The sequence below is a fragment of the Chenopodium album genome, chromosome 9 (assembly GCF_948465745.1).
Source record: "Chenopodium album chromosome 9, dcCheAlbu1.1, whole genome shotgun sequence".
NCBI lineage: Eukaryota > Viridiplantae > Streptophyta > Magnoliopsida > Caryophyllales > Amaranthaceae > Chenopodium > Chenopodium album.
In genome coordinates, this window is record NC_137842.1 from 68,392,739 (window position 1) to 68,410,719 (window position 17,981).

The window sequence follows — 17,981 nt, forward strand, 5'->3', positions numbered from 1 at the left end:
TATATTCTATATACATCAAAATAGTAAACTACAAACTGTTCATATACATTATCTTTCATCATAATAAATAAATATATATTCTATACACATCAATAACTTAGAGAGCTTTTAGCTTATTGAAGCCTATTAGAGGTTTGGCCATTTTGAATAAAATTACAAGGGTTAGGAAATTAGAGAGAAAATTTTCCTATTAGTTGTGATACCATGTAGAATTGTGTAACTCTCCTTAGTCGGAGGGAGTGTTCTCATTAGAAACAAATATATGCCATACAAGTGTACAAACCCTAATCTATGAGAATTATAATATTAACATACTAGGTTAGAACCCGTGCGATGCACAATTTATATAAAACTTATTTTTAACTTGTATATTATAAAAATACAAGGCTATATTGTACATGAATATAAATAAGAATTACGTACATTTTGTAATTTCAAAATTTTAGATTTTCATCAAAATTATGATATAGTTTCTATTCAATGTTGTTGAATACATAGTTCAATGCAAGAAGTCATTTATTAGTGTGCTATTTAAAATTGTTTCAATTTTCTACGATAAATAGATAGGTTTTGGTTGTAATGTAGAAGCTTCTAATACTTAAATTTTAAAAATGTTAAATATGATAGCTCTAGAGCGACACGTGGGCACGCAATGGTGACGTCAACATCTTCTGTTTTAGTAATAGTTAATAGATTTACACAAAATAAGATCTTTATAGAATATTCCAGAATCACAAGGTCTTATATGTGGCTAGCCACATGGTATGACCACTTCATATGTACACATATAAAACAATTAATTAAGTAATATGAGGTTATGGTGATGAGCAAATAGAGTTACCTATCATATGTAGGTTACTTAAATTAAATGAAAAAAATGGGTTACTATCTTAAATAGGTGGAATTATTCTTTCATTTTTTAAAACAAATAATAGGGGTTACTTGAATGAAGAAATGAGGTTATTTATTACTAAATTACTTGATTTCACTTGTATAATGAATTTGAGTTACTTTTAGGGACATTATGGGGTTACTCTTATGAAAAAATTAAGCTATCCATACATATAAATGAACATTACTCTTATAAATTAATGTGGCTAGCCACATACAAGACTTACCTGTATTTAAAATTTCACTTGTATCGTACTCTCGTTTGCCGAGGTTAGGTCACAAACAGAATTACGAGGAAGTATAAATGGAGGGTTGTGTCTCACAACTGTTAAAAAAAAAAATGTACAATGAAGAGAGAGAATGGAGGAGGGATAGAAAGAGTGAAAAAGGTAATGTGGGCTTCACTAATACTTTTCAGACATATGTTCATGTGTAAAACAGACAAAAATTTATAGAGACCACTATCGCCGAGTTTATATTTTGTTCCACTTATACCATGTTAAATTTAGAAACAATTTGAAATGGGTCTGGGTAACCCGAACAAGGAGGAGGAGAGTTCGGTCCACAAACAAGGCTTTGGAGCTTCCATACTAAAACCAATTGGCAATAGTAGGAGGTACTCCTCTACCTTATAAAGTGAAACCATCTCTCCTCTTTCTCCAATGTGGGACACTCATAAGTGGACTACAATGGGTTTCAACACTTTGGTCTCCCATTTGTTGTGAACATTTATACACTTTTATTTATACTCCGATCCATTCGTATTTTGTAAGTGATTTTGTTTGATTTATCTTAATTTACAAATAAGTTTATTATGAGGCCAAGTCTTCATACTATACTACTATAAGGTCTTCACATATTTCACATTTGGATTTGCGCAAGTCATGTTGAGCTTAGAATTTGAATTTCATAACTTAACATGTTTTTATTTAAGGCTTCTCACCTCATTTGATTACATATATGTTTGCCATCATAAATCTGACATATTCTCTAACTCTAATTTTATAAGCTACACACATCATGAATAAGCCAAACACGATCATCACACGTCGATTAATAGCATTGTAACATAATTCAAAGATTAAACACAGGTTGCAACCTTATATAAACTATATATACTTCGTACTTGTATATCTTATATTATCAAACAAACAACTAATGCAAGATAATTAATTATTCTTCTACCATTTATTGAAATTATACAATAATAATCTTGTAAACCTGGCTAAACTAGCGCAAGCCTTATTAGTAGTTATATATGTGGCAAGACGACGACTAATTATTTGGTGACATGTGCATTAGCAGCTTCCTTCGCTTCAAGCAATGCGTTTTCAATGCAAGTGGCTAGAAATTCAGGGTCAGGTATCACTTCTTTGGCTACTTGGATTTGTAGATCTGCCTTCCCTGCGTAGCTTACCATATGCAATGTGAATGCCTGCACCATTACAAAACCAATTCACTATATACATTAGTTTTTATAGCTTAGTGAAGCCAATTTGGCGGCCAACAACAGCTGGCTTCTTGACTTGTTGGTTGTCGTGGCAATGGCATGGTGGTTGTTAGTTAGGGGTGTGGGTGGTGATGACTGGTGACTTGGTGAGTAATTGTTGACATGTGAATGAGGTAAGATGAGAGAGGTGTGTACATAAGGAAAATAAAAATGTACATTACTTCGTAATACTTTGTGCTCTAGTGACTAAGACTGAAGATCTGTGTATAATATATTAGATCGTTATTTGTTACTGTGTTACTCTTGTGGGTTGTGGCTCATTCGCAAAAAAAAAAAAAAAAATTATACGAAGTATAAATAATTAAATAAATGCACTTACATGAGCTTGAGCAGAAGATGTAAGTCTTATAAAAGTGATAGGGTTGCCAGCGAGTGAAATTGGTTCCGGAGGACCAGCAATATTGGACATAAGGAAGCTTGTATGAGTAAACAGATTGTAAAATACTTCACTTCCAACCTGCAACGTAACACCAACCCAAAACTTGCTTATCACTCACCATGTTTCATTTATAGGCAGACATTTGTAACAAGGCCACCGTTCAAAAATCAAATTAATCATCGTATTACTATGTAATTAGTCTATGTTTTATTGTTATTTACCGACCTTAAATAATTTTTTCTAAATTTAAATTATTTTTATGATCATAGTATATTGGTTTTTTTGAATTAATTTATATTACATATTAAATTTTTTTTACTGAAAATTATTTTTATGGTGAAAAGAACCGAGCCTTAATTAGGACAAGATTATGATGGAACACTTGCTTCCATTCACTCTGCTTAAAATCTGTCTAACACTTAACCACCTTAGCTTCTTTTAGGGAATAGTAGCCATGTTGCCTATAGCTTGTGTTTGGCATTGGTTTTTTCGATCTCACAATAGTTGTAATTGACTATTATGACTAATTGTACCTCCCTTGCTAAGGCTAGCTAGTTGATTGAGGAAAATCTACATGACTATTTCAATGTGTCAATGGTCCGATAATTGTGATAAATGTTTGAAGTAAAATTATATTTCATTATATTATTAAAGTTAGAGTAAGGTAACATATAACTGTAAATCCAGATGAATGGCGATTATTCTATGGTAATCTAATTTACCTTGGAACCAAACAATGTAAATATGAGGTATCCTATTTCGAAGCATAAGCGAGCTTCCATTGATCGTTTTTTCTGATCCATCACGGCCTTAGCTTGAGCAATGTAAGCTAGAGCATTTAAGTCACGTTTGAAGTAAGTAATGGGTAATAGGACCATTGCAAATCTATTACCCCAAGGTGCCCTTGAATTTTTTGATATCATATTGAAAACATCCTGAATACAACATCATTAGTTAATAATAATTAGCATTAAAGATCAAACAATAATAACTTTTAGAGATAGAGGGAGTACATATTAAGATGCTGACGTACCTGAACTCCTGGTTGTTCTCTCAAGTTCATTGGGCATAGGCCAGTAAATTGAAAGCCATCTTGCAAAGCTAGTGATTAAGTAGGTAAAACATGTACAATTTGTAAATTGTAATATAAAAAACAATGATTTGTAGATCTAATAAAAGAAAAAAAAAAGTATAATGCTCTTACCATTATTAGGATGTCGAGTTTTGAGATATTTAGTTAGACCGCACCATACTATTCCATATAAAACATCATTTATCGTCTGCATTTGGTAGTAAAAAAAGTTTGTGGTGATTAGTGTATTTAAAAGATCATTAAAAATAGGTAATGATATCGATGTATGTCCATCCGATTTTCACATAATCACAATTATAATATTTTTCTAACTGTTATAAACATTTTTTAAAAATTTGAAAGATCATGTAGGGGGTTTATTGACTTTCCGATAATAACATTTCATTGTCAAAAAACTATAACTCTACACTAAATATTTCGGAGTATTTTAATTTGAGAATCTATACTTTTATTTTTCCCTCTATGTGATTGTCTTATTGTTTTGTTTGGATAATAACTTTATTTTAATTATGAATCACAACATACTATGAGTTGAACATACAACAGTACAATACTATAAGAGCATATTAAATTCCTTTCAATGGATAAACTCAATATTTAAATTACATACAACTGTTTCACAAATTTTTATACTTTGTATGCGGTTGGTCACATCATATGACCAGTCACATCAAGGAGTGTTTTGTTCTAATCTACGAAGTATTATTTATATGCATCAAAACAAAAGTATTATTGGTACTCTAAGCAAAGACGTGTAAGGCCTGTAAGCAAGCTACAATCCTTGTGACGGGCCCATGGTTCATTGTGACGGGCCCATGTATTTGTTCCTTTCAAGTTTCAACAATAAAATGACTTTTGCTCCGACCAAACTCCTCCCATATTCACCACTCACTCACTCACAAATTCACTACACTTGGTCAGTTGAATAGTTTGATAATTTGATGGTCCCATTAATTTTATGTTGTCCCAAAAGAATTTGTGAGTGAGTGAGATTAATTTTAAAAATGTTCACTTCTTATCCAATCCTCCATTTAATCCTCAAACTCACATTCTCACATAGTGACGGGCCACATGTAGAGTACTTTGTATTAGGCAAAATAATTCATACGTAACAAACATCAAATGGGCACTGGATAAGATAAATTAGAGTAGAATATTGAATTAATTAAAATAAGTAATAATTGCACTGATTGATGTATGATTTTAGCATGCATTTATAAATTAGTATCATTTTAGGAATACTTAAACTACTTACCTAACTGGCTAACTCCCCATGGTGTTCGTTGCAAGATCACTATTATTAGGGTAATGCTATATGCATATAAGCATTAAATACACTCTTAAAAAATGTTTAAATTTAGTATATTATGACAAAACACACAGAAATCAGTGTAATTGTTTTACTTTTTTCAAAATCTTTACTTCTTTACATCAATATACTAATAATCTACGCGTATATTTAGAAAATATAAGCACCGATATGATTACACTGATCTACGCATGTTTTTGTCATAAATTCCTAAATTTTAACAATTTTTAAGAGTTTATTTAATGCTTATATGCAGCCCTAATGGTTACATATATCATTACACTTATAGTTAGGGTAGTTATTGCAATTTGTATTTTCATAATATCAATTTTTTATTAATTTCACCATGACTTCGTGATACAAAACTAGAGATATTAATGGTATAAGTTGTAAATTGGAGAACGCTAACATGCAAATGAAAATATGTTTTTTTTTTTTTAAAGAATATTTAAAATGAAAAAAGCAATGTACCCTTTACAAGCTAAAAAAAGAAAATAATAAAAACGATTAAGAACTAATTACACCAAATGACAGAGTTATTACCTCTAAGGATCTAAGGAAGAAAAAACCCTAGTCGTTCTCTTTCCCCCTTCTCCTCCTCCTCTTCTTCTCTAGCTTAGGGTTTAATATTATTTTGGCCGTTAGGACAAAAATAGTTTAATTTCTTCGAAAATTAGACTATTTCTAACCCATCCTCATTGTTTTTCTTTAATTTTCATTATTGATATCAATAAATCTACATGAGTAGTGTAGATGCATTGATCTCCCTCTATTGAAGTAGTTGGTCGTTGGTGTGATTGTTCATTCCTCTTAGGAAATGACTTATAGTTAGAGTTCATAAAAAAATCAATCTTCTTCTGCCCTTTAACTGATTTGTTGGTAAAGAATCATACGACGAAATTACAAAGGTTGTCAAGTTTTCAAATGCATTTAAATGAATAAGATGAAATTAATCTTCTTGGCTGCAAAGTGTCGTTAGATTGTATTTCAGAAAAGGTTGTATATTGCAGCGATATGTGCGAGGGCTGTATCACAGTGCAAGATTTAATAAAAAAATCGTGGCTTCAATGAAGAAAATTTTTGTTTGATTTATTTTTATGTATTTGGTAAATTTAGCTTTCATTTAATTTGTAGATGTCGTATGCCTTTTTATAAATGATAGATTTTGAAATTATAAGCCGTCTATCAACGCTTCCTCGTTTTTTTTTTTATATTAGAAAAAAGAGGCCGCTAGCATAATCAAACAATCACTCATGTAGTCATGTAAGGTATTTTTTTTTTAATTAAAAAAAGCATAAAATGTATGAACTTAGATTGATGCAATAATATCATGAAAGCAACATACTCATGTAATAAAAATCTCATAATAATTAAGTAGAGTCTTACAGCATTTGGGACGGCATTTTTGATGGTCTTCATATCACTAATTTGAAACTTGGCAGTAACCACCTTTCTTGGCCAAAGCTCCACCCCTTCAATTCCACTAATCACAGACTTCTTATCTTTCACCCACAAAGACCTTACTATAAATTTCAACACTAAAACCAAGCTAACCCAAATATACATCAAACCTTCCCATAATCCCATTTTTTTAATGCTCCCTTTCTTCCTTAAACTTTGGTCATTATTACTTGACATAACTATTGGATGATTTTGAGCATCATGATGAAGTTGCTTACCATCACTCACACGTCGAATTGATGAGTTATTACCCATGGTCCATAGCAAAGACATCAATGACATGCCATCAGCTACTGCATGGTGTACTCTCAATATTGAGCACTTATGCTTATGCATGATGTGTAGCTCCCATAATGGCTTGTCCAAGCTCATGGGTGGTGATAAGGCTATGTCTGCCAAGTACGCGTTGATGGCATCATCATCGGACATTGGTGGTTCATCATCAACATCATCATCATCATCATCATGGATGAAGATGTGGTCATCTAGGTTAACATCGGTTTTTTTCCAATATTCAGTACCATTGTTTTTATCCACAACTAGTAGGCTTAAGAAACGTGGTATTTTGATCATGACGGAGTTGGATAACTCGTCTTTAAGGGTGTTTACGTCGATAGGGTTCTTGAACCCTAAGACGCAATGGATTACATGGTTGTGCTTAGGGTGGATGCTTACCCGGGTTATCGGCGTTGGAGGGTCACCGGAAATATGGCTTCCTTTTTGGTAGTTCATATCGAAGTACGGATAAATTAATAACTATAATTGAAAGTTTTAGAAGTTGAGACAATGTGAAAAATTACTTTGTTGTCTCGATTAGGAGAAGGTGCAAAGGTGTAGGGTGGGACACTGGGATTAAAGTGGTTAACTAGTGGTACTTTACTTAAATAGAGAAGATTCTTTTGTTTTTACTTGGGGCATCTACATTCGGGTATACTCTCCGACCTCTTATTTTTCCTTATTTGATATTGTATTAATTTAAGAATGTATGACAAAATTACGTGCAAATGGATGCAATTAATGAATATATTTCATCAATACTTTCAACTTTTAGCATTTTTTTTATTTAAAAAAAAAAGAAAACTTTCAACTTTTTGCTGCTTATACATGGCTTTTAGGGTTATATATAACATTTTCAATACAAATTACTTCCTTCATTTTTTTAATTGCACCATTTATCATTTTACGCCCGTCAATGCAATACTTTGGTCCTACTAATATACGAAGTATTTAATTGTATTTTTGTAAAAATTATAAAAAGTTGATATTTAAAAACTAGAAATTGAGATGAAGCCAACTAAAACTTACATGATTATGTTTTTTTCTTTACGGATAAATTACAATAGTTAGTCAAAGTAAATTTTATAAATAGTGCAAAGGTCCAAATTATACAATTACAAAATTATAGAGAAATATCAACCTACACATTCTACAAGCCACCACATAATTTTACTTATAATGTATTGTTTTTTCCTCAAATCATATCATGCGTTTTATATTAAAGTCGTTTAAATTTTATTCCAAACATGTTATTGTGTGTATTCATTAATTGTTGATAATAAATTATATATATTCACTTTAATAAATTCAAAATTGCTAAATTACATTCTTTTCTTGTTCATAAGTATCAATCTACATAATGAAAATTGCAAAGATACAACGCACAACTCGACAAAGCTAAAAACGTGCAGCACGAAATAGTGGGGCTATTTTCTACACAAGTCACTCGTTAGTACGTGGGGCTTATCATTAAGTTCAATGAATGCAAAATATAAAATATCTACCAAATCTTTGAATATCATTTTCCTAAAAAAAAATAAAAAAATAAAAATGTGGTTTTTTTTAATGTTTACAAATCATAATTTATTTTGGTTGCATCAATTTTATGTAGGTCCAACCAATTGCCTCAGAAAAAAAAAAAAAAAAAAAAAGTAGGTCCAACCAATATTTTAAATATTTTAATGTTCACAAATAGTATGTTCAACCAAACAAATTAAAGCAATTTCCTAGAAATTTGGAGAGGGAAATAATTTCTCATGAATTGTAAATTACCATGTGAAATTAATTTTTATATTGCAACTAAACGAGTATAGCACCCTAGATGACAATTTTTTTTTTTTTTTTTCATACTACTCGTGATACATTATATTATACTCCTTCCATTTTTGAATACTTGTTCCATTTTTCATTTCCGACCATTTTAAATAATTGCTCCTTTACCATATTTGGAAAGCTTTTAATCTCATATCTACCAACTGTGATGTTCATAATTTATACTATGAACCATTGGACCATACACATTCATTTAACACACCTGCATGGTACTCCTTCCATTTTTAAATAATTGCTACACTTTTCTTTTCCGGCCGTTTTTAAATATTTGTTCCATTTTCTTATTTGAAAAGTTTTTACAATATTTAATTAATTTCTCTCACCAAGTGGATCCAACAATATTAATTCCATATTCTCCTTCCTTCACTTTTCTCCACTATTTCTAGGTTTTTACAATTTTTTATTCTTCCACCAATCCCACTACCTACATATTTTATTAATTCTCCAATTTCTCCTAAAACTCCGCACATAGAGAAATAGAGCAAGTATTTAAAAACGAAAGGGGTATCAGGTATGGAGTACCATGCATGCACAAGGTACTTCAAATTGTGTACATTTCATGTTATTTTGATGTAACTATTTATTAATTAATTATTTATGTTATTTTAAATTGATTATATGTTATTATTCCGTATGGGCATGTTATTTAAAATATTTTGCATCATTTAACTGCATAAAGTATTTATGTTAATTTGAATATTGTTTTTTCGAATAATATTTTTCATGTGTTTTTTTTAATCAACTATTTAAAAACCAAGAAAGAAAAGCAAAAACAAATCGAGTTCAAGAAAGAAACAAAAAAAAACAAACAAAAACAAATAAAGCTAAACCGCAAAGGGACTAGTCAATTGAGAGTCTAGCATATGACTTAACTCTTACCGAACAACAATGATAATATAATAGTCAATTGAGAGTCTAGAATGACTCCAAGATTGGCCAATCAATCCGCCGCTCTATTGTTAATCAATCGTGATATTTTTCATGTAAGTTTTAAACAAAATAATACAAATTTTCACCTTTCATTATAGGGTTTGTTAGTTGAAACGAATACTACAAGAGGGGGGGTGAATTGTAGTTAAGTTCCTAGTGACTACTTTTGCAAATTTAAAACATAATATAAAAGGAACTTGATAGTGCACACACAGTTTTACGAGGAAACCTTCCAGGGCCCAATTGGAAGTAAAACCTCGACCCTTCTAAGGGATTTCAAACACACAAGCAATCCACTATAATAGGGCAATGAAGAAATTACAAACCTATTATAATCCACACCTTTAAACACAAGTTCCAACTAGAACTTGTAGCACGGTAAGACTCAATCCTACCCAACTCAAATCCCTTGACTTGAATTCACTCGTACTCTCACAGTACCAATGCACTCTTTTTACAAAATAACTTCTACTGTATGTGATAATAAATCTCATACACTCTCACCCAAATGCCCAATCAATTACAGTAAATAATATGTCTATAATATGTTAGGCAAGCTATGCATAAAACCCGAAACTAATATGACAAAATAAAGCTTGGCAAACTTACACTTTGATAAAGCTCACAAGTTTTTTCTTCACGCATAAACTTACAAAAATCGAAAGCAGTTTTACCTCTACTATTTATACAAGTATAACTTGTATAGAAAGTAGGTTTTCAAAAGATAAAGATGTTAACTTTCCTTATCTCTAAATACGATTTTTGGTAAATCATTTTGTTAAAGAAAAATCTTTTCCGAAAAATACAAGAAGATATATGTTAGAGAATAATATCGTTTTGCAACTGATTTTAGGAAAATAAATTAAAACAAATTTTTTTTTCCAAAATCTATCTTTTTATATTTTTCCAATTTTATCTTTTTGCCAAATTATCTTGTCACGTCTCTAATAGATTTCATGCATATCTTATTAACATATTTAACAATAAATCTAGAAGATAAAATCTTAACTAAATTAATATCTCAATGCCGCGCTTCTGTAATTCTGAATATCTTGGGCTTCACGCAGGCCAGGAATAAGTTCCTGCTGTCACTTGGTCTCCAGTTCACAACTGGAACTTCGCAGCCTAAGTTCCTTGTGGAACTTACTGTCTTCAGCTTACAACCTTCAAGTTCCTGTTAGGGAACATTCCTGTTAAGGAATTTAGTTCTTGTTAGAGAACTCTTCTTCTATTGATTAACTCTTTAAAGATTCTTCAAGTCTTCATAATACAAGATGTTCTTCCTTCACCAAGGTCCATTTCTCCTGTACTTAAGCACTTGTAAACCTTTAGTTGAGTTTGCTTTAGTTTAAGTTCATCATCATCAAAACTTATAAGCTTCAACAGGGTTTTCGTTTGGGGTTGACCATGCCTAGTTATCCTTTAGGGTTGAACATACCCTTATATTCACCCTTCATTCATAGGGTTTTTGTTTACGACAGAGGAAGGTGCAGTGGGTGGAGATCGGGGAAGCTTGGAGGAAAAAGCAGGAAGCTTTTCAATAATGGAGGGAGTTTTAATGGTGGAGGAAGAAGGATAAAGACTTAATTAAGAATTACAACAGTTGTTTTTTGTTATAAGTTCATGTAAAAAAAGAAATAATAATAATAATAAAATGTTAATATGTCTTTCTTGTTTTCCCATCGAGACAATCCACAAGGCCACAATAATTGGTTGCATTTTACTATTAACTAGCCTTCTGGCCCGTGCAATGCACGAGTTATTCATATAAAATTGTATTGAGAGATAAGTGAGGAAATATCAATAAGTCATTATAGGGTATAATATGTAATCGGAAACATGATTAAAGAAATTAAAATTTTGGAACTTTAATCGAAAAAGAGGCTTAAATAGAAGGTGGAAGGGCTAAAATTAAAGAGAGAATAGGAAAAGGTTTAATTAAAGGGGAGAGATGAAGATGAAGAGATGAAGTGTGTATGAAAGATGAAGTATAAGTTTAATGAAAGAATTTTAAAAAATAGTGTAATAAAAAATTAATAGTGTAAGATAACATGTGGCACTATGGTTAGAGAAATGTAATAGAATGGATGAGGACATGTGTCTTTCTTAGTTTCTTGGTTATAGTTTTTAAATACTAAAGTATATACGTAGTATATGTCTTTCTCTGTCTCTTAAAGCATGCAATTCTTTATTTATTAGTTAATGGTTACATTGTAAACTGTCGCATACTAGACATTACGAAACAAACCTGTAGACTGTAGTGGAGGAATGAGAAACGAAATGAGATCAGATCACACATATAAGGAGTAAAAGAAATTCATAAAAAGCATTTTTTTCAGCAGTTTAATATGGCATACTCTAGGATCAATCACACACATTTCGTATGAATCGAATCCATAACACCTATCTACTCATCAATAATCTGTTGGTTAAACGTCATTTAATGACTACAAGATAACTGCATTCTTCATTTCAAGCAAACCATCTTCAAAGCATTTAGCCAGAAATCGTGGATCTGGGACAATCTCTTTTGCTACTAAGATTTGCATATTAGCCATTCCCGCATAACTCACCATATGCATTGTTATCGCCTACATTTACCAAACCAACATCGATCAAACTAACCGTGTACCAACTTAATTTAATTTATATACCATGGGTATAATACTGTAATAAATTAAGGAATGGAAGAAGTATCATTTAATCCAAGAATCTTTATACATATATAAGGTTTTGACAAATAGAGAACTTACATGAGGTAAGCTAGAGGATGTTGGTCTAATATAGGTGATGGGGTTGTCAGCAAACATCAATTCTTCTTCTGGACCGACCATGTTTGAGATTGTGAACGTCGTATTGCAAAGAATCCTGTGATTAAGTATGCTGGCATACTGAAGTACTAGTGTCAATTACAATCTAATTGTTTTATCATCATATCGTCACAAGCATTAATATTTAAGTTAGAACTATTGTTTTGGTGAACCGTACCTTTGGTCCAAGGAGGGACATTGCTAAGTTCCCTATATTGTATGAAAAATGAGCCTCCAATGATTGTTTCTTTCGATCGATCATCACCTTAGCTCTCTTTACATAATTTAGAGGATCTGGATCTTTTGTATGACAATATATAGGCAACAGAATCATTCCAAATTGATTACCCCATCTAGCTCTAGAATTATCTTCCATCAACTTCGACATTTCCTAGTTAAATATGCAATAAAAAATCGTGTGTTAAGCTTCATCGTCACAGTGTTACTTAATTATAAGAAATTAAAGAAATTAAACTTTGTAAATCACCTGTAATCCAGGTTGTCTCCTCAAATTAACCATAGCTATTCCTGTAATCTTAAGCCCTTCCTGCAAAGCTAATGCACACAAACAGTCCGATTTTAGTTAATATGTCTATGACTGTGTGCTGTATGCCTCAATGCCCTGCATTCAGGGACTCAGGGCAACTCTTCTATCACGGCGTCTCTCTCCTGCCCTACTACTGCTTGGTGAGGGAGAATTAATTAGTTAATAAAATTCCTAGATTATGAAATACTTGTTGGAGACTATCAGCTAAATTTCTCGACAATTGTTTGTAACTCATATTGTTAAGACCTTGGAATGATAATCAAGGCCTAATTAAGTACTAAACTACCTTCTTTCCTTTAGAGAGCCTTGATCTTGAATTGTCCTTGGGTTCATGTTGTGTTTCTACACTATGATAACTAGTCTTTCACACTGGCTAATAAGCTAGATTTATTACATACAGAGTAAAAAATTGTAACGAACAAGAGCTATTTCGTACCATGAGATGATCGAATATCCAAGTATTTTGAAAACCCTGATGAAATGATTCCAAATAGAACGTCGTTGATGGTCTGCAAGATGTAGCAATGCAAATTATCGTATTGATTTGAGGGCAACAAATTACATCTCATATTTTGATTATAATGTCTATTAATTAAGTTCTGTGTTGCATTTTTGAATCATGTCCACTAAGAGTCCAAAATAGCCCGCGTTAAAATAACATGCGAGCGATGTGACTACTCTAATTAAGGATAGTTCAATGCAAACTAAATAGACTTTCTATTGCAATAGAAATATGGATCTTAAAATCTTAATCTTGATCAAATAGTTTTGTGTAACAGACAATTTCTTAATAAAGTTGCTTTAAACTTGGTTGCAATTTGTACCATTAACAAAGTTATGTTGTATTACAAACTATCGCATTGATTTTAGTATAACAATTTTTGCCATCATCTACCTATATATAGTAAATTAGTTGAAGCTAGCTCCTAATATTTTGATCCAAATCGTTAATTATTACTCCGTAATATTAGATCTATACCCTTTATTTTATTGACTAGACTATTTTATTTTTAATTAATGGAAAATACTGACGACCCCTTCTCCTTCTCCTTCCCCTTCTTTTTTTATTACTTAATAATCAGTGAATTCATTTAATCTATGGAGATTTTTTTATCCTATTCATGTGATTATGTATACATTGCAATTTGCAAATGTCATGAATCCTGAATACTAATTGAATTCGATATTTCGATGGTTTGTAGATTAAGATTGTTTGAATATGGAACGATGAATTAGTTTTTTCAGTTGAATCATGCCATCAGCCCATCCTCAAATATAGATAGTTTTTTTTTTTTCTATTCCCATAATCAATTTGTGACTTAATTTTTTCCCATTTTTATCACTAATCAGATTGTAATTTTATTTTACAGATAAAGGATTGAAAAAAAAAATCTAAATAAAAGTGATGGGCTGATGATGGCATGATCACTTCAGTTTGACCAATAATGGTGAAATTAATCAACGAATAAGACTATCTGTTTAAATTCAAGGACTTGGATTCGTTCATTTATTAGAGTTATAATGACTGCAAAAATTGTGAGCCATTGAAAAGTCTTCCCTAAAATAATTGCCATATTTCGCGTGATCAAGCAAAAGAGATGTACTTACCGCATTAGGAATGGCACCTTTGACAGCTTTCATATCATTAAGGCTAAATTTGGCAGTCGCCGCCGTCCTCGGCCACAGCTCCACCCCATCTCCGCCACTTACGGCGGTCTTTGTATCACTAACCCATAAACATTTCCCAAAAAATCCAATCACAGAAAGTATGGTCCACCAAAAAATCTTCAAAACATCCAACAAACCTCTTTTTCTCACTTTTTTTGCATCTCCCCTGTTTTCTCTGTTTTTCTCTGTAAAACCTACTTCATTATTACCATCTAATCTCTTACAAGAAGCTAAAAACATTGACATTAAAGAAATCCCATCTCCTAAAGAATGATGAATTCGAAGAATCACACATTTTAATTCACTAATCAAGTGTAATTCCCATAAGGGTTTATCTGTACTTAAAGGAGAAGAAACTGCAAAATCTGCTAACAAAGAATTGATCTTTTCTTCTATTTTTTCCTCAGAATTGGAATCGGAATCGAAACCCGGGTTTTTGTGATGAATGATTATATGATCGTCTAAGTTGATTTGGGTTCTTCTCCAATATTCTCTTCCATGATCATCTAATACTAAGAGGCTGCAAAATCTAGGGTGTTTTACCATCAAACAGTTAGAGATATCTGTTTTTATGGCCTCTATATTTAGAGGTTCTTTGAAGCCAATCGCGCAGTTGATTATTTGGTTAAAGTGTGGCTGTAGAAATAGCCGGCCCGCCGGCGTTACAGGCTCATCTCTATTGGCTTCCATGAAAGAAGTTGATTCTAAGGGTTTTTTTTTTTTTTTTTTTTTTTTTTTAAAAAAAAAAAAAATTTAATAAGAAAAAGTTAAGTTGGTTTTAAATGTTTATGGAAGAAGCTAAGAGAGGGAACTTTAATATTTTGAGTGTAAGAATGTTTTTAGAGTAATCAAACTTTACTTTTTCCAATGGTTAGTTGATTATTCTTGTGTGGTGGCTAGCTATACTCCTGTCATTGTCAAGGAAATCTAATGCGAAACCTTCTTTTGGTAGTTTGTTTGTAAAATGAGTGATTATGAATTTATGTTTTACTAGTAAGAATTAATAGTCTAACTTCCCGTCTCAAATTTGGTCATAGTTAAGAGCTGAAAGTTATAACTAGAAGTAGCATGCGTGTAGGTTTAAGCCTTTAAGGTAGGGTATGGTTGGCCGATTGAGAACCTTGTTAGAATTACTTATAAAATACAATGTTGTATTAAAGATGACATTGAATGGTGTTAATTTTAAGAAGTACATAAACTAGCATGGAAAAATTATGGCATTGCATACGTTTGGCACGAAACATTCAACTTTATGAGTATTACAGTGTTGTCATAAATTGTTATCTTTATAGAATGATCCAAGATGTTTGAAACAAGTAAGGTTAGTTGTTCAATTTTACTTATTACTCTTTGATAGAACCAACTCGCACACTTCATTACTTGGATCCATCATACGGAGTAGTAATAAGCAAGTTAAAGTCGTACATTTTTACGAGATAAGTTTTGGTGTATTGAAACTTGAGTTAGCCACAAAGGACATTAATATAGACATGGTTCAAAGATTCAATCATTAGCTAGCTAGTACCCCCAAGATACTTAGCTAGTTAACAATCACACAAATTCTTTAGAATAGAATATGCCAATATTGATAGTAAATTAGTAAGTAGAATAACAAGATTGGACTAACCTTTGGGCCTATAAAGGATTTCAACAATTTTAGAGTCATAAGACTTCATATGACTTTCTTTTTTCATAGTTGGTTTTATTGCCTTTACATGGTCCAAAGGGTTTGGCCCATTATAGCATTAATCTGGCAGGAGTAGTGGTTGTTTTGTTTTCGGCTATTTCACCAAATGCCACTGAGCACTTTAAAAATTCACCAAATGCCATCGGGCTTTTCAGAATTCACCAAATGCCACCGAGTTTTTAAAAAATTCACCGAGTGCCATCAATGACTAACGGCAGTTAACTCCGTTAGTCATTAAGGCTAATTATGCCACGTGGTGGCTTATGATTGGTTGCTTATTAAATTAGTAAATTAATTACTTAATAAAAAACTTTAAAAAAAAAAAAAAAAAAAAAAAAAACCACCCACCCACCATGACCCAGCCCGACCACCGTCTATCACTGCCACCACCATATCCCCACCTCCAACCACCCACTGCGGCGACGACCCTGCCCTGAACAATCGAGCCGGCAACCCAGCCTTGAACAACCGCGCCGTCAACGCACCCAGCCAATTCGCAAACTCTCCTTCTCCCTCGAAAATCCCTCCCCTCACCACCGTCGACGACCAAAGCCCCTCTCCCCACGTCGAAGAACCCAAATCAGTTCATCCCCTCCGAGCTCCACCCTTTCAACCACCACGCCGGAACCCTAAATTAAAATCCCCAAAAATCGAAATCTAGGGTTTCGACACCTTTAACCCCAATATCGATTTCCCTAAATTCGTAACCCCCTCCACTCTATCCCTCCTGCTCCGACGAACCCAAACCACCTCTTTCCCTCCCATCTACAGCCCTGAACCACCTTGCTTAAAATCGAAAACCAAATTTGGTTTTCGATTTTGGAGATTTTGTTTTTGGGGTTTTATTAGGGTGTCGAGGATGGGTGTTTAGGGGGGGAGTGGATGAAGATGGTAGGGGGCATAGGGTTAGGGGGAAGGGTGGCCGCTGACGATGTTGGTCGCCGTTGGGGGTGGAGGCAAGGGGTTGGGCTGGCGTAGGGGCGGTGGTGCGGTGGGAAGAGTGGTTGGGGTTCATTTTTTTTTTTAATTATAATTTTTTTGATAAATAAAATAATAATAAAATGAACCAATTAGAATATGCCACGTGGCATAATTAGCCTTAATGACTAACGGAGTTAACTAATGTTAGTCATTAATGGCACTCGGTGAATTTTTTAAAAACTCGGTGGCATTTGGTGAATTCTGAAAAGTCCGATGGCATTTGGTGAATTTTTAAAGTACTCAATGGCATTTGGTGAAATAGTCGTTTTGTTTTTCCATCCCGAAAACCCATTTGATTTAAGAAGTGACTCTCATCAAATTTGACATTTCATGTTAACCAAAGCATAGAACAATGTCCTCTTAAGCCAAATTACATTTTCAAATCATTAACATCATTTTTAAGAAATTCTAATGAAAGTCTTTGAGGTTATTGTTTGCGAAATTATAAGGGTTGGTAGCACTAGGAGTCTAGTATAGGATAATATATCCCATTAAGTTTGTAGTTGTATAATTAATGACCAAAAACTTTTGATTACACAAGGTGTACACTAATACTTTTATTGTTCAAAAGTTTAAAGTACATAGCTTTAATTTAAGCAACTCTAT

At 32.5% G+C, this 17,981-nt stretch overlaps 2 protein-coding genes across 3 annotated transcripts; both read right to left on the reverse strand.

The window, feature by feature from the left end:
- Positions 1–1,940: 1,940 nt before the first annotated feature.
- LOC145558970 (wax ester synthase/diacylglycerol acyltransferase 10-like) lies at positions 1,941–7,505 on the reverse strand. Of its 2 annotated transcripts, none has more exons than XM_081620350.1 (6): positions 6,569–7,505; positions 3,989–4,060; positions 3,814–3,882; positions 3,503–3,715; positions 2,721–2,858; positions 1,941–2,326 (listed from the first exon to the last, which is right to left on the reverse strand). In XM_081620350.1, exons 1-6 carry the CDS (start codon positions 7,373–7,375, stop codon positions 2,171–2,173), a joined length of 1,455 nt encoding a protein of 484 aa, XP_081476476.1. In that variant the 5' UTR covers positions 7,376–7,505; the 3' UTR covers positions 1,941–2,170. The 2 variants fall into 2 exon arrangements, with proteins under 2 accessions (XP_081476476.1, XP_081476474.1); XM_081620348.1 differs by having other exon boundaries at positions 3,814–3,881; positions 3,985–4,060.
- A 4,477-nt stretch (positions 7,506–11,982) lies between these two features.
- On the reverse strand, positions 11,983–15,464 carry LOC145558971 (wax ester synthase/diacylglycerol acyltransferase 5-like). The gene is made up of 6 exons (XM_081620351.1): positions 14,648–15,464; positions 13,476–13,548; positions 12,980–13,047; positions 12,671–12,883; positions 12,436–12,573; positions 11,983–12,273 (listed from the first exon to the last, which is right to left on the reverse strand). The coding sequence occupies exons 1-6, from the start codon at positions 15,395–15,397 to the stop codon at positions 12,130–12,132; spliced, it is 1,386 nt and encodes a 461-aa protein (XP_081476477.1). The 5' UTR covers positions 15,398–15,464; the 3' UTR covers positions 11,983–12,129.
- Positions 15,465–17,981: the final 2,517 nt, after the last annotated feature.